Source organism: Chaetodon trifascialis, chromosome 1, assembly GCF_039877785.1.
Source record: "Chaetodon trifascialis isolate fChaTrf1 chromosome 1, fChaTrf1.hap1, whole genome shotgun sequence".
NCBI classification, from domain to species: domain Eukaryota; kingdom Metazoa; phylum Chordata; class Actinopteri; order Chaetodontiformes; family Chaetodontidae; genus Chaetodon; species Chaetodon trifascialis.
The window spans coordinates 1,333,942-1,350,944 of NC_092056.1; the positions used below are offsets into that span (position 1 = coordinate 1,333,942).

The 17,003-nt window shown below is 47.4% G+C and overlaps 1 protein-coding gene across 1 annotated transcript; it reads left to right on the plus strand.

Moving 5' to 3' along the window:
- Nucleotides 1-5,120: 5,120 nt before the first annotated feature.
- Nucleotides 5,121-16,456, plus strand: LOC139328522 (para-nitrobenzyl esterase). Its single transcript, XM_070958263.1, has 10 exons — nt 5,121-5,185; nt 6,032-6,302; nt 7,069-7,489; nt 9,022-9,129; nt 9,862-10,058; nt 11,665-11,864; nt 11,946-12,004; nt 12,491-12,658; nt 14,095-14,322; nt 14,731-16,456. The coding sequence occupies exons 2-10, from the start codon at nt 6,039-6,041 to the stop codon at nt 14,871-14,873; spliced, it is 1,788 nt and encodes a 595-aa protein (XP_070814364.1). The 5' UTR covers nt 5,121-5,185; nt 6,032-6,038; the 3' UTR covers nt 14,874-16,456.
- The last annotated feature ends 547 nt before the right edge of the window (nt 16,457-17,003 follow it).

Consider the following 17,003-nt stretch of genomic DNA (forward strand, 5'->3'; position numbering starts at 1 on the left):
CAGCCTCGCTCAGATCAGAAGACAAAAATAGAAAGACTTTGTTGTCGGCGCTGTGACGTCTTCCGGTTTGTTTGTTAGATTTTGGAGCGATTTCAGCGGTTTGCATCAGAGGTTTGAAAGTTGTGTTTGAGAAAAGTTCCTCCTTTTTGTCTTTATTTAGGTCTCCAGCTCACACAATCTGCCATGATGTGTCTGCTCTGCACCCCCACACACCTACCTGTCAGTCAGATCACATGTGTGGTCGTGTGTTGTGGTGTGTGGTGTGTCTTTGGTTTCTTTAGTTTTTCAGTAGTTGTAGCAGCAGCAGTTTTAAGCTTCCTTAGTAAAGCCTGGAAGGTCTGACTGGCAGCCATGATAACGCTGATTGAAACCTCAAAGGAGGCCTCTGTTTCCTCTTCGCTGCATCCATGTTTCTCTCACCTCCATCTTCTATTCGCATCCGAGTCGCTCGCTCTCATGAAGCACACGAGCAGCAAGAGGAAGACGAGGAGAACACGAGGAATCTCTGATCGGCTGTCAGCGGCGATACATACATTCCAAACTTTACTTCAGTAACAGTACATATTACGAGCAAAATGTACTTAAGTATGAAAGTAGAAGTGCTCAGTGTGTGCAGAAAAGGGCTCTGTCAGTGTTGTATTGTTTTCTGTCACTGTGGGATTGTTGTCGTTGATGCATTCAGATGAAATCTGCATTTAAACATTGCAGCTGATGAGGTCGAGCTAATTTCAGCTCATTCGATGTGGAACTGGGATGTAAACACGCAGGAAAACTTCCTTCACTAGAGGAGAGGAAATACTTAGAAGACCATTTAGAAGATTTCTGCTTTACGTTGCCTGATTATACTCTAAGGTTATATTTGCCTCCTGTGAATTCTCCTTGTTTTACCTTCAAAGCTTGAGGGAAAAAGGCTGGAAAAGGAAAAAGGTTGTGTTTTTATTAGATGACTCCACAATGACGATAAAGATGATTTATCTACAATCAAACTTAAAGGTCAGCCGTTAACGCCGAGCGATGGAGGAAGTGAGATACGGATCCATCCATCCGGCTCACCTGCGGCTCAAAGTGACCTCAGGTAGGCTTCATATGATTGATAAAGCCACAGTTTCAACAGAAACAAGATGCTGTTAGAGCAGAGATTAGTGCTGAAAAACCAATCGATCAATGAGCTGATCACAGGAAAATGAACTAGTAATGATTTTGATGGCTGAAGTAATTTATCAAGCAGAAGTTCCAAACACTCGCTGAGTGTGAGGCTTTGCTGTCCTTCTCTGTTTTAATGGATTCAAAGTGGAATAAACATCCTTTTGAGAAACCTCAGCAGCCACAGGTCACAGCTCATATACTCCATCATCCCAGTTTATAGACTGGTCCGAGGTCTCACATCGCCGCTGAGCGTCCAGCCGTCTCTGTCAGCAGGGACTCGGCCTCCTTCCTGTTCTTCCTCTTCGGTCCGGGTGAGAACTTTTCCTCCAGATTAAATGTGCACCAACCAGAACCTGATCTCCAGCTCTGCTCAGGGTCCTGGACCTCAGTGAGACGTGCTCCCTGGTGGTTCTGCTGTCACCAGGCCCAGGCTGTGCAGTTTCCTTCAGCTCTGGCGTCTCTGCCATCACATCCCACTTTGCAGCAGTGCAAGCTCTTCATCGCTCATCAGGCGGTAAAAACACACTGAGAGACTTCAGCTCATTCAGAGCAGCAGAAACAAGAGGAGAGAGCACATTAGTCCAGTTTTAGCAGCTCTGCACTGCTTCCTGTAACGTTCAGAATCGATTTTAAGGTCCTCCTGCTCGTACACAAAGCCCTTAATGGGCGAGGAGCATCACTAAGCCTCCTCTTCATCATCTGCCTTGAAGAACACCGTGATCATCTGCTGCTTTCTATAAATACATGATGCACTTTGACTGAAGCTCCAGAAAAATACTAGTGAGACCTTCATGTCATAATGTAGCCGTGGATCAAAGACACACACACACACACACACACACACACACACACACACACACACACACACACACACCATTTCCAGGAGTCTTACCTTAACCTTAATCTTAACCTTAACCTCCAAGTCTTCGGCCTGAAATTGAATAATTTAACGTCTCTGACTCTTCAGTTTTGTCCTCACAACAGAGGCGAGTCCCCACTGTGTAAAAACTTTCATGTCCCCACAACACGAGCAATACGCACACACACACACACACACACACACACACACACACACACACACACACACACACACACACACACACACACACACACACACACACACAGAAATGGTCCGCTGCCATTCATAAGTCACGGTGTAATTGCGGCCTCCTGGCTGGCTGCTGTAGATGAATGCGTCTACCCGGAGAGAAAACAAGATTGTGAATCCGTGTTAATATTATCCAGCTGGGTGAAACTGAAACCAATCACTCTTTTTTTCTCTCCTCCACACCAATCGTGTCTCATCACAGTGTGAAGGGAAACGTTGCTGCTGCTAAATCGATGCTTTCTGAGGAGTGGGAGAAACTTTGAAATAGGACTACACGTCTGCACAGCGGCTTTGAGAGGATCAACGCCAGAAAGCTAAGTGTGGTTCAGTCCTTCCAGCCAGTGGAAGACCGATTTAGAAAAACAGATTAGACAAAGCAAACAGAGACTGGATTTATTCTTTATGGTTCATACTTTCAGAGATATGTTGAAGTTAACCACCTGCACCACACATCACAGGCTGCTGCTGCTGAGCATCCTACCTGCTGTGGGCTCATCATGCAGCTGAATGCAGCAGTTTAATATGAAAAGATTAAAAAATGGTAGGTTTTGTTAACTGATGTTTAGAAGCCAGACGTCCTGCTGTCTGAATGCATGGCCATGCTAAGATAAGATAAGGTAAATAACTCTTTATTAATCCTCCGTAGGGGAAGCTAGGCTGTCACAGGCAGCAGCGATAGTATCAGGAATATAACAAGGAGACAGAAGGAAATAAAAACACAAAATAGAAAATAATACATGGAAAATGATCGAAACAAATTGCAGCTGGTAAGATGATAAGGAGCAGTGTTTTCCTCTTTTGCACAGTATATTTAAAATAATATGCATATGCTTGGTGTGAAATTAAAAAAACAGTTGGAATGTGAACACAGCGCTACGTTCATGCTAGTGTTAGCCGTGGATGCTAACATTTGCGTCTTACAGTGTCGTTCATTCCTTATGGTTCTCTTGTGTCTCTCTAAACGGCTTCAGCTGATCAGTACGTTGATGCGATCAGCTGCCAACACGTTCTGTATCACGCTCATGATCACAGTGATGACGTGAGGATCATATAGACACACTGCTGCCTGTAGTATTCCTGAACACACACCTCCAGATCCACAGAGGTTAACCTGACCCTAACCCTCCCATTAGACCCCCCCATTACAAATTCACGACTGCACACACGAGCTCAGTGTTGATTGGATGACAGGCCTGAATACTCGCTCTATCGCCTCATGTTTGAAGAAAAAACTGATGCAAACCTCTGAAATCAAACAGATCACAGCCGATGCATTGGCCGATCATCGGCTGTGATCTTTGTTTGATTTCGCCGCTGTGTTTCAGCTGACTCTTAAACAACAGCGCTGACTTCATTCTGAGCTCTTGTTGCTTGAACCCACAGTGAAACAGTCAGACTAAGGAATTATTCCCTCTGTGGTGAAAACATCCACAGGCGTCACTTCGTCGTTTCAGGTTCGATGCAGAGCGGCGACTGAAAATGGCTGACGGTGCAGAAACTCGGCCCTCCAGGACTCTCAGTCGATCCTCGGATCAAACAATTAGTAAAAACATTTAACTGGGACCACGCAGGCCGCCCGTCCTCGCATCAATCCCTATTGATTTCACTAATGTGGTTTCTGGAAGGCCGGTGGTGACAGAGCCGCTCCGGTCTCAGCGCTCATTACGGATGCTGGTCATCGATTGTGGTAAACAACAGACTAAAGGTAGATAATTGAGCAACGAGCCAGGTGAGGCTCCTCTGTGGTTAAACGAGACAAGAAAACAACTCCCGCCGTCAGGGAGAAGATTGAACAGAATATTTGTTAGCGCTCAAAATGAAACTGTGATAATAGAGTTTCACCTGCACCGGCCAATCAGTGAGCTGATTTAACAGTAAGACTGTGGCGGGTGATGTTTGTCCTTCTTATTGTCTGACTCAGTCCTACAAACACTCACTGCAGCTCCAAATGTGGATTCATCCGCCGCCGAAAGTAGTCCCAACAAATGCTCTTTTCCCTGTTTGTCTGGTAAAAACTACAGCGAGCAGCTGTTTGAGGACGTTCACCGCTTCCTTTGCATTCGATTGATGTCTTCAGACATCAATGTCCTCAAACAGGAAGTCAGACGGAGACAAATGAACTCATTGGTCTCTTCAGGGATAATGAAAAACTCCTTCTTTAATCCCGAGAGGTCGAGATATGTGCTGTGAGGTTGATTTATGATGCTCTCATTGTTTGGGATTGCATAGTAAAAGTCTGCCATTTAAACTCTTACCCAAGTAAAAGTATATCATCAGCAGGATGTACTTAGAAAGTAAAAGTACTCACAGTGCAGTACAGTGTTCCTGTCAGTGTTTCTCTCTGCTGTAGATGTTTCAGCTTGAGCTCATTGTAAGTGTAAAGTAGCATAAAATGGAAATACTGAAATACAAGTATGTCAGAATTGTACTGAAGTACAGAAAATATGCGCGTTTCTGCCACTCTTGTCTCTTATTATTCATGAGTTTTCTGTGCAGTGAGCCTCTTGTGTTTTTGACACGTTCATTTAAAAAGATGGATTTGTTTGTTTCTTAATTATCTTTGTGTTTTCATTCATCTGGCTGTGAAATGAACATTAATTAGTTTTTGAATGTGTTCTCTTAATAAACACCAGTGGATCCAGTTAAACCTCAGCTGTGTTTCATGTCACGCTGTTCGTTTTCATTCGCTCAAACATCCGATTTTCTGTTTCGCTGTCGTTTGTTTGGTGTTTCACAGCATTCACCTGTTCATGAAACACGCGCGCGCGCACCTGTGTGAGCAGGTTGAAGGGACGTCACCACGCGCGCTCTGTCTCTTTAACGGGCAGACCTCAGATCGGGTCCAGGCCCGCGCGCTCCGCCCCGCGCGAACCCGAGTGCGTCAACTTTGTTTGTCGGACTTCAGTTTTCTGTCGGTGTTTTCAAGACATGGTGAGTAACGGTTTTCTCTGCTTAGTGTCGCCCTGCGTCTTGAGGAAAAGTTAGAGAGGGAGAGAGGAAGTGCATGGCTTCAAAAGGAAAAAGGAAAAGGAGAAAGGAAGCTGCAGGAAAAGTGTGATTGAGGCCAGAAACATGTCAGCGGTGAGGTTGAGCTCAGCGGTCAGAACGAGCGTTTTGTGAACGCAGTCTGGTGCGTTTGTTTTGATTCAGGCTGCAGAGTGAGGGGCTGCAGAGTGAGGGGCTGCAGACCGGAAACACTTCACAAAGTTTCTGAACACTTTCAGTGAAGATGACAGACTTCAGCTTCTCACACGGATTCATTTTCTCTGCTGAACTCTGAGACGCTTTCAGCCACTTTAACGCTTTCACCTCCATCCTGTCCGCTCATTGTCCTCTTTCCTGTGTGTGTGTGTGTGTGTGTGTGTGTGTGTGTGTGTGCGCGCGCGCGCGCGCGCCAGTGGTGGAGGAAGTATTCAGATCCTTACTTCAGTAAAAGTATGAATACCACACTCCACAAGTAAAAAGTCCTGCATTCAATACTGAACTGTAGTCAAAAAGTATTATGAGCAAAAATACTTCAAGTATGAGAAGTATTCATGCTTCCTCTGTGTTTTTCTCTCATGTCAGCTGTTTGTGGCTTAGTATCACTGCTGCATTCATGTTGTGTTTTAGTGCTGTTGGTATTCAAGGTCGACTTTCATCATTCATTAATCGTTAGTTTTACATAATCGTCGACACTGATTTACAGATTTTTTCAGCCAAATGTAGGTGAAGCATCAGAAGTGTTTATTATACAGTGTAAAGTCAGATCTGATCTCAGCTCAGCTGTTTTCTCAGAGTGAAGATGAATGAGGATGCGTTCGAGGTCCCGGAGAGGACCGAGTACCGCTACCTGGTGCAGGAGGAGGACGAGGAGGAGGTGCAGTACGTGCGGCACAGACACTACATCAACCCCCTGCTGGTGCTCTCCAGACGCTGCATCTTCCTCATCTGCCTCAGCGTCATCGCCCTGCTCTCGCTCGCCACCTACCTGGGCTACGTGGCCCAGACGCTGCCGCCGGGCCTCGTCCAGGTGTCCACGCACTGCGGAGAGTTCAGAGGGCGACAGGTGAGTTAACGCGGAGGGACGGACTCCAGCTGTCTTCATGTGCAGTCCATCAACTGCAGTCATCTGTCCGTCATCCATGTCTCGGTCTAACCTCAGCGTCAGTCCTCAGTTAAACTCAACAGGCCGTCTTTTAAGCCAGACTCATCGATGGCTGTGTTCCATTTAGCTGCTTCAGTGTCAGGGTCCTGGTCCTGGTCCTGGTCCTGGTCCTGGTCCTGGTCATGCTGGTTTACACAAAGGCTCTGCTTCACACATAGTCGAGTATTTAAGTACAATTTAAAGTACTTACTACTTTATTTGAGTATTACTTCTGCTCCACTATGTTTATTTGATAGAACTAACTTTGCAGATTTTAGTGAATTTTAATGTTATATTCTAGGTTTATATAAAACTTTATTGATCCTCAGGGGAAGTTCACAAACCTCCCAGCAGCTTAGAAAGTCAATAAAATGAGCTCCACCTTTAGCAGCTGACACATTAAAGTGAGAATTCATCAATAATTACCAATAATAATCATTTTTGCTGGTCAGAGAGTTTCTGCTCTGTGCTGTGACTGAACAGCCTCAAGTGGCCATTTGAGGAACTGCAGCTGTGGCTTCATGTCTCAGTGCTGGAGGAACAAATAATTAATGTTGTCCTGTAAATACTGAAAGCAGTGTGTGTGTGTGTGTGTGTGTGTGTGTGTGTGTGTGTGTGTGTGTGTGTGTGTGTGTGTGTGTGTGTGTGTGTGTGTGTGTAATGCCACCTTTGAATCCTTCTTTTGCAGAAGGATGGAGCCTTCTCCTTTAAGGGGATGCCCTACGCCGCTCCGCCCGTCGGTAACCTGCGTTGGGCCCCTCCGGCCGACCCGCTGTGCAGGGGCCAGGTCACCGACGCCAGCCGCTTCCGCAGCATGTGCCCTCAGGTGCGGCCGCTGTCCAGCGCGGGGAAGGTGATGGGCCAGGAGGACTGCCTCTTCGTCAACGTGTGGACGCCCACGCTGCAGCCTGACGCCAAGCTGCCCGTCATGGTCTGGATCCACGGAGGATACCTGCACATGCTCAGTGGAGGGGAGCAGGACTACTCGCCCACGGAGAAGCTCGCCGCCGACACGGGGATGGTTTACGTCAGCTTCAACTACAGACTCAATGCCTTCGGCTTCCTGGCGCTGGAAATGCTGAGAGAAGGTTCTCCAAAGAACACCTCAGGTCAGTCGGTGAAGCACATGCAGCCTCCGTCTGGAGCCAGATGATCTCTATACTGCTGTGAAGTGGGATGAGCAAGCATCAGCAAGTGAGTGGCTGAGACAGCTGTCAATCAAGCTGAAGTGCCCCCAGACGTCCCCCTCTTAATGAAGTTCTGTAACGACACCCAGAGGGATTCTTACCAAAGATTGTGGCTCTTCTTAGACCCTAAACAGTCAAATTTCTTTGTGTTCACGTCCAACGTTTTGTTCCCACAGAAAACTCTACCTGTCTGCGTACCGCCACGACCTCTACGCATATTAAAACAGCCAATCAGCAGGTCTTAGCTGCAGTCTGTGCAACATTTCTCTCCCTGTTGGTCCTCTGAGAAACATTCTCCGAAGAGTCCGTGAAACTTTGAGCTAAATGCTAACATTAGCATGCTAACATGCTCGCAGTGGTACTGCTAACATGGTGATTTTTTTGAGTTTAGAGTGTTAGCATGCTAACATTCACTAATTAGCACAACATGTAAAGTATGGCTGAGGCTGATGAGTCTCTTTAGTTTTGCAGGTCTTTGGTCGTTAAAGGTTTTGACCTGATGGTGGCGCTAGAGGAGTAGTGAAAGGAGCAAAGTTCTTAATCTGAACTGAGCTTTGTGTCAGTCATTCAGCAGATCGTCGTGAGCTGCTGTCAGGAAACTAAAACTGACCACATGCTAGCTGTTAGCTACTGGCTAACAGATAGCAAAGTACATGAACTGCTTGCACACCATCTGCATAAACAGAAACTCTGACTGTTGGTGCTGAGACTCATTTTCAGGTCTGTCCTAGAGTCAAATGAGACGCTCAGAGTTTGAATCAGCAGCTCTTAAAGTGCTCGGTTAACATCACAGATCAGGATCGAGGAGTTGAGGAAGGAGTTATGGTTGTTGTTCGGCTCAGGAAGCTTTTAATAGCTCACATCCGACTGTTTCAGCGCACGGTGTTGTGTTAAAGAAGTCATAATGGGGAGAGAGGCCGTGTTCTTGCAGGCTATTTACCACTTAAGCAGCCTGCTGAAATATTTATGGAGTTTACATTGTGCTGCCGGTGCCGCCAAAACCCGAAAAGTCCACCTTTCCATTAAGATGTGAATACTTAATGAGTGTTAATGTGAGCTGGATAGATGGAGCTAATTTGGGCGGCTGGCTCCTCCACCTTAACGCTTGCATCCTGGCACTCTGCGGGACTCAGATTAGCGTGTTGTGAGTCGAGCTGCGTGATGTCTGTTACATAATCCAGATTGGCCCGCTGTGACCTTGATGTGAAATGACCCGTTAAATGAAGGAGCCCGTGTCACGATGGCGTGATGGCAGGGCGCGAGTCCTCCTCGTCTTCCTCTTCACTTTTCTAATTTTGCGTCTTTGGCCCATTTCCTGGCTCCCTCAGCTTGAGAAGAGTTAAATTTAGTTGGAGCTGCGGCGAGCTGGTTTTGTTTCCGACAGAGAAAATGGGACACCGGAAACAAGGCCACATCAAAGCAGGCTGCTAATCGATCCCGCCCCCCCTCCACAGGGAACTACGGCTTCATGGACCAGATCGCGGCTCTGAAGTGGGTCCAGAGGAACATCCACGTGTTTGGAGGAGATCCTGGGAAAGTCACCATCATGGGACAGAGCTCAGGTACGAACATGACGCAAGTGTGCTGTGAAACGCAGTCTGTCAGAGCCGCCGTGGAGGTTTCCACGTCCCCCTGGTCCACAGCAGCGAGCAGCGAGGAGGTCTGCCTCCTCCCTGAAGGAGCAACCAGCTCTGCTGCACGTGATCGCAGGCGCTCACGCTAACGCTAACGCTCCTGTAGCCACATGCTAACGAGCCCGTCAGAGCAGAGAACATGCAGGAAAACAAATGTTATAATTAACGTGGATCCTGAGGCAGAGCGGCTTTATTTATAGCTCAGCTCAGCACGCAGGCGCTTTGAAGGACTGAAGGACACTCGACTGCTTTAATGACACTCTGTACTTCGACTGCACTGCATTTCAAAGGGAAGGGTTGTACGTTTACCTCCCTGCAGTTGTTTGGCTGCTTTTATAAACGCAGAACATGAAGAACTTTTAAAACGTGATGCATTAATAAAACAAACTGTCCAGCAGCTGAAAGAGTGGACAGTTAAATCAGCTTTGAGTCATTTCTCAGACGCTGAGTGAAACATTTCAGCTTCTCAAACGTGAAGATTTTCAGCTTTTGTTTCTTTTTGTGACGTAAACTGAATCATGTTGAGGTTTGGACTGTTGGTTCTTTAACTTCTTTAACTGTGATACAGAGGAAATGTACTGAAGGAGAAGATGATGAGCAGCAGCTCTCCACGGTCCTCGTCCAGTCCTGACCTGTTTCCCTGCTGTCTTTCTGTGGAAGGTGGGACATCCGTGTGGACCCTCATGACGTCTCCGCTGGCGAAGGGTCTCTTCCACGCGGCGGTGGACATGAGCGGCTCGTACGTCTACAACGCCACGCTGGAGCAGGCCGAGTCCGACAACCTGGTGTTCCTGAGGAAGACGGGCTGCAGAGACGCGGCCTGTCTCAGACGGCTGTCCATCGCACAGGTCCTGCAGGTAGGACACGTCAGAGTCAACTCTGAGCGAGTTCAGCTGTGTAATCCATCAGAGAGACGTGATCCAGCCGTTCAGAGGATCTAATAACAGACAGAAATACAGCACAGCCGTTACTCTCTTTTAATATTTGAGGATTTGATGAAATATCTGATTCATGGCTCGTCTCTGTGAGACAGTGAGACACTCTGATAAACTTTAAAATTGCTCTTTGCTGCTGATGGACCATAATGTCGCTGAGCACCTGAATGTTTCTGATTTTACTGTGACAGTTAATGAAGAAACCGGACTCTGAAATTCATGGAAAAAAGTAGAATTTTTGAGTTTTGCTCTGAAGCTCCAGAGGCTGAAATCTGCAGCCGTAATTTGCTGGAAGTGTTCTGCACCTTCGCTCAGAAAGCCCATTAAGGTTTATTAAATAAAAGATCCTGTGCAGAGCAGCAGAAGCAGAGAGGTTTTAGAGAGAGCCTGTGTTCAACACGTCTCACCGTAACCTGAGGACGACTCATGAATAATGCATTTTAGGAAATGAAATAACACACGAGCGTCGGTGGAAAGGACGAGTGGTGAACTCTGAGGAGTGGGCCGTCATCAAACTGTGTTTTACTGTTATTAAGCTTTTAAAATGCCACGTTAGCCCTCCAGCTGCCGCTCCGCCCAGTGCTTGATTTCTGCCTTCTCTTGTTTTTATTCAGATGTTTTTCTGTGAAATAAGCGAGAGCGAGCTTCATCATTTAGGTTGTGAGGCAGTAATGTGTTCCAGGTTTTCTTCAGCTACGTCTGATTTAACGAGAAATCTGGAGTTGTTCGACATTTTCCTCTCGTCAACAAACCTCACGAATGTATAAATTAACAGTTCAGCTGATCGACCTTCCTCCTCTGAGCTCCATTAAAACTCATCAGTGAGCCTCACTGTCGTTCCTCCGTCACCACGAACGCTCACTGCAGCACCAAACGTGGATTCATCCGCCGTGAAAATAGTCCCGAACAAACGCTCCGTTTCTGTTTCCTCCTGCTTTAACTTATTGACGTATGATTTAAAATCAAACCGTATGTTTGTGAGGTGGTTTCAAAGCTTTACACCCTCAGTGGGCTTCAAGCTCACAGACGCCACATTTCCACCTTCATCATCATCCTCATGAGCGTCACGTGTGCTAGCAGCTCTTTGGAGGAAGTTTGCTGCGGTCACATGAGCGACTGACAGAGTGAAAGAAAGTTTTAATTTGTTCTGTTATTTGTTTTTTTTTACACTACATTTTAATTATTCAGCTGACTGTGTTTATTATTGATGATGTAACCTTTTACTAACCTCAAGTCACATGAAAAATAAATTACAATCACAAAAACTAAAGAAAAAAACACAAGAGGAGACAAAGAGCGGCTTTTAAAGTGATTACATATTTATAAAAAATCCCCCGCCTATCAGAGAAAGCTGCACGTCTCTGCCCTGTGAACCTCGTCTGGAGGACGTCGACCTGATCTGTGCAAGACGGCCAAAAAAGAAAAGACTACAAACTGTTTATGAAATGTCTCAGCAGAAGTCTGAACAACAAAACAGTCAAATCAGGGAAGTCTGAGCAGAAAAGACGCCGTCCCTTTGTCCCCTCAGGCCGTCCCCTGGCACGAGTACCCGTCCTGGGCTGCAGACGATCTGACCGACCTCCCCACCAAAGGGAGCTTCATCGGCCCCGTCGCCGTGGTGGACGGATACGTCCTCGAGGCCCCGCCTTTCGAGGTGTGGGAGAAGAAAGGAGACCACAGCGACGTTCCCTTTGTCGTCGGGACGACGGAGCAGGAGGCGGACTTCAGGTGAGAGCTCACCTGGTTCAGGCTCGTTGCTGTCAGCTGATACTGCGACCGAACTGTCCTCATCCTCTGTTTCCTCTGCAGCCCCCCGGCTGAGAACATCTCCATGTGGACGTGGGGGGACAGCCAGTGGTTTGTAACAGGTAACAAATAAACTGCGGCAGAAAAACATTCAGACGAGAGGATTTTCTGTTTTTGAGGAAACGTAAACGTCACATTTAAGGAAGACGGTGAAATCTGTAATCTGGCCTGAGTTCACTCCAGATTACACAGCACCAGATTATGATACTGTGTGGACTGTGTGTGGGACAGTAAATCACTGCTGTCTCACTCTCTCTGCAGCACTGAAACAGAGAAATCCTCTTCAGTTCAGGGCAGGTTCGGGCGTTCTGTTAGCATCTCATGCTAACTGACAGAAAGCTGCTGAATGTTTAAAGAGCAGCCTGTGGACTCGTTTGGCAAACTGCCTTCAGCCAAACAGCAGTTTGCTTTTCAGAGAAATGAAAAGGTCTTCAGTCATTAAATTTACACCAGTCGTCGAACGTAGAAGCTCTGCTGTCCAACATGGAGGCGTTTGCGCCGCGTCGAACATTTCTCTTACTGTTCTGTCGCTTCTCTGACCCACACAGAAAAACTTCAGTCCTTCAGCGTCAGTCTCCCCAAAGAGGCGCTGGAGCTGTACCCGAGCTCCGCCCCCTGCCCCACCACAGACCGCTGTCCGGAGAGGACCTACACCACCATGGTGTCCGACATCAGGGTCACCTGTCCCAACAACGACCTGGCCTGGAGGGCCGCAGGTAAAGTCGTGGAGCGCTCGCAGCGGGAACGTACGACTTCATGTTGAAGGGCTTTAAACTGAAGGGCAGCGGGCTCCTGTGGCTCAGGTTCAGGATGAATGACGGCAGCTTTACAGGAGCGCTGTGGAGTTGTTTATCCCGGAGCTCCAACAAACGTCTCAAACGCCTTTCCTTCACCTGAAAAGCTGATTTTTGGAGATATTTTAAATCCTGCGTCGTTTACTTGCTAACGGTTGTCTTCCTCTGTTAGCGCTGTCTGTTTGTCAGCTCGAGCAGAGGTTAAAAGTCCTCTGAAGTGTTCTTGATGTTTAGAAATGAGAGCACTGTCGCTCCACGTAGTCCAGCGTTTACTCCACTTTTAGCTCTGGAGCAGCTTAATGTTCCACCGCTCAGCAGCTGGTGTCCACCTGAGTCTGCCTGCTGCCCGATGCTCTGCCAGCAGCAGAGGAACCAAACCTTTGAGCTTTCTCTCTTCTTTTAAGTAAGATCTGCAGTTTTTGTTCAGTTTGTCGTCCTTTGATTTGAAAAGCCTTGAACTTGTAGTTGAATGTGTTCAACAGCTGTTCAGAGCAGAAGTACCACAGTACGTCAGAGTACTGCATGTATTATGGATATACTTCCATTAACATTGAATGTACCACAGAGCACCGCCTCTCAGGACAGCTGGCTGTTTGCTCCGCTCGCACCTGAGCTGCTCCGCCTGCGTGCAGGTGTATTAAAGCTCGTGTACAGTATATGTGTGTATGCATAAGAAACGCGCTCGTCGGCGTCGGACTGCTGCAGCTCCTCGCTGAGTTTCACCTCAGCAGGATCGTCTTCATGTCGGTTTTGAGCCTGTGGGACTTGTTAAGCTCGCTCAGTGGTGAAGCTCTGAGTAAACTGACATTTAGCTGCTGTGAGAGGCAGCTGCAGGGCATGCTGGGTGATTTTTCTGCACGGTTCATTGGGTTTTTTTCCTGTTCAGAAAGCTGGGCTGATGATGAATAATGCTCACACCAAAACGCTCAATATTCTCCTTCCTGAAGAATGAAAAAGCTTCTGAAACAGGATGAACTTTTGACTCAGATATTCAATGAAAGCCAAATTCCCCAAAGCAGCACATCAAGGCTTTGAATATGTCATGGAAAGACCAACAGGCAGTGAACGCCTCGTCTGCTAACAGCTGCATGCGTATCACAGCCTGATGGATCTTCCTCCTCTGACCTCCATCACTGCTCCAACACTCACTGCAGCACCAAACGTAGATTCATCCGCCGCTGAAAATAGTCCCAACAGATGCTCTACTTCCTCCTGTTTGTTTGAGAAAAGGGAAATTACAGATCGTGAAGACTCCAGTGAGGCTGGAGCCGAGAACACAGACAGGAAGTCAAGTTACGTTTAATATGACCTCATGTTTAGGCCTCGTCTGACCGGGTAAACTCTCGTCCTGCCTGCAGCCGCTCTGAACAGCCCTGTGTATCGATACGTGGTGACGCACACGCCGTCCGGACCCATCAACACGTCCAGCGACCTGCTGCCGTTCCCCAGCCGCTTCTCCTTCCACTGCCTGGACGCCGTGGCGTTCTTCGGGGGGCTGGAGTCCGTCCTGGGGAAACCGCTGTCCGCCGGAGACAAGAGCTTCCAGGATCTCGTCAGACGCCACCTCGTCACCTTCGCCAAAACAGGTGAGCGCGCCTCCTGCCTCTTGTCTTTACTTCCCTGTTTCCTGTGGACTCGTCACACACCGACGTCCCACAGCTGTAAAGCCAACGACGCTCAACAGAAGTTTGTTTGCTTACAAGGAAGCTCGACAGCAGACCTTTAACTCTGACACGGTGAAGTCCTCCAGATGACTGGAACTTCAGAGGCGTCCAAAGTCCAAATATGCGTTAAATGTCACGTCGTTGTTGGCGGTGATGTTGAGGTGACGCTGGCGTCTGTTAGCAGCAGCTGACGTCGACTTAAAACCACCTGCACAGCTGCTTTTTGTGGCCATTTGGACCTTTGTAGCTTTGCATGAGGAGGAAGCCTACAGAGCTCTGATTGGTCGATTCTGTAAATAAGGCTGATGACGCTCCTTCTCCGTCCTGCAGGTAAGATGGAGGACACGTGGCCAGAATACCCAGCAGCCACTGCGCTCCTGTCCGACAGCCTGGCGGTGGTGCAGAGCTACTCGGCGGTGCGGTGTCAGCTGTGGAAGGAGAACGGCCTGTACGCCTACGCCTGGATGAACTGACTATGAAAGCTTCGTCACGCCGACGTGACGTCACGCCGCTCAGATCCACAGCGCGAGCGGAACACGTCTGCCTCTTTTTATTCTTATGAAGAATTAACAATCATATCAGTACAAATATCTCCACAAAGTACATAAAAACACATTTCTGTCCTGGCCTGCAGGGCATCAGTCAGAGTGTGGCTTCCAGACTCGTCTCCACCTCAATACAATGAAAGTCTGTGCAGTTCACAGAAAAATGACCAAAAATCAGCTGAAATGTTTCCAGAAACGATGTCTGGACTGTTCTGGATGATTGGATCTGCTTTTCGTTCAACAAAAGAAAAAAAAAACCTCCTTAAGGGAAAGAGGAGGCGTCTTTGTTTTGTGACTGGGTGAACGGACGCTTTAATGAGCTGGGGGGGGGGGCTGTCAATCAAACAGGAGGCGTGTTCAGGCGCATCTCTGCAGGCTGTTGTTTTGTTGTTGTGAGACGTGAGTGAAACCTGGTGGAGGCGTGTCTGACGTCTGAGCTCAGCTCTGTCTTTTCTGTGTTTATGTATTTTGCGAATATTTCCACAGACCCTGGATCACCCCCCCCTTCTATCACTGAGTGAGCCGACGACCCCTGACCCCTGACACATTTTCTGGATATTTCATCCTCTATTCAGCTGATAAACTGAACGGTTAACCCAACGAGTGAACGCAGTATCTGCAGGTTTTGCTTCCTGTGAATACTGCATCACTGTTTCTTCATCGTGCACTTTTGGTTTTTGATTTTAACACTCAAACATAGTTAACAGGCGTCTTTTTGACCGATTCAGTGTTTTCTCCTCCGCTCTTCTACCAGGCCTTTGGTTGCTTCTAACTTGTTCAGGTTCAGGTCTTCATCCTGTGATTTTATTTAACTTTGTATCTTAAACAATAATCTAAGCTTAAAGAAATAAAAATTTCCTTCAGTTTTCTTCACAGAAATGAGTGAAATGCTGAGCTACAGGCTGCTGGATGTTTTAAAAAGAGAAGAAGAGAAGCTTTGGCGACCCCTAGTGGGGGTCGGCTCCTCCAGGTTGGGAGCCAGCGCCGTGCAGAAGTCAAATAAATGAGAAAAATGCTCATTTTCTGTGTCAGTGTGGAGTCCGGTCTGAACTTTGAGGATCTCTGGTGAAACTGAGCCGTACAGGAAGTTGTGATGCAGCCACTTCCTGTGGATGCTGACATCACAGGCTTCAGCTCTCAGAGGGAAACTGACTCACGTGTCTGAGATCGTGAGTTCAGGGAGAAGTTTGAGGCGAGAGGATGTGACGCCCGCGAGCTCGATGTTTCGAGTGTTAACCTTTGTGTGAATGAGGCGTTCAGTCTCAGGACGTTTGTTTTGTGAACCTGTGCAGCCCTGCTGAGTCATAACCTCCACGCTCAACCACTACGTCTTTGCACTTTCCTGTCAGCTTATTTTATCACATGTATATTTCACTGATGCAGCTGATTGAACAGAAGCCGACTTTGTGTGTTTTGGCGGTTTGCAGACAGCGTCACGCCGGGCGATGCTGTGGCGTCGAAGCAGTGAAATCTGATCACTAACGTTCAATAAACTGACCACATGAACACTCAGGCTGTTTTCATGGTTTCTTTGATGTTCTTTAATTATTTTTTGTATTGATGACAAATTGAATGATTGATTACAAGTAGTGCTTCATGTCAAAGGAATGCAGTAATTAATGCAGTAAATATACACAGAGAGTAAAAACAACACTAATTCAGCAGGTATGCCGACTGTTAGCTGCCAACAGATAGCTTAGCATAGTGGCTAGCATGATTAGCAGTTAGCTGATGGAGCTCCCACAGGAAGTGTGCCAGCTGGAGGATCTGGAGCTGCATCACCAGTGGTTGCTACGAGCAACAGAAACCAGCTGCTGGTGGAAGAAGTTTCTTTTCTTAAAGCTATCGAGAGGAACGCTGAAAAACAGCTGCTTTAAACACCGAACGAGTGAATTCCTCTGGAGTTAAAGTGACTCTCAGTCCTTCATCATTTAGAGAGTTTGTTACTGGAAGCTGAACTTCAGCAGCTTCAATAAGGACGTGAAGGAGTCTGAAATCATTTCCCAGCTGAGCGCTGAAGGTCGTCAGACTGTTTCCCAGCAGCCTCGTTCACCTGAG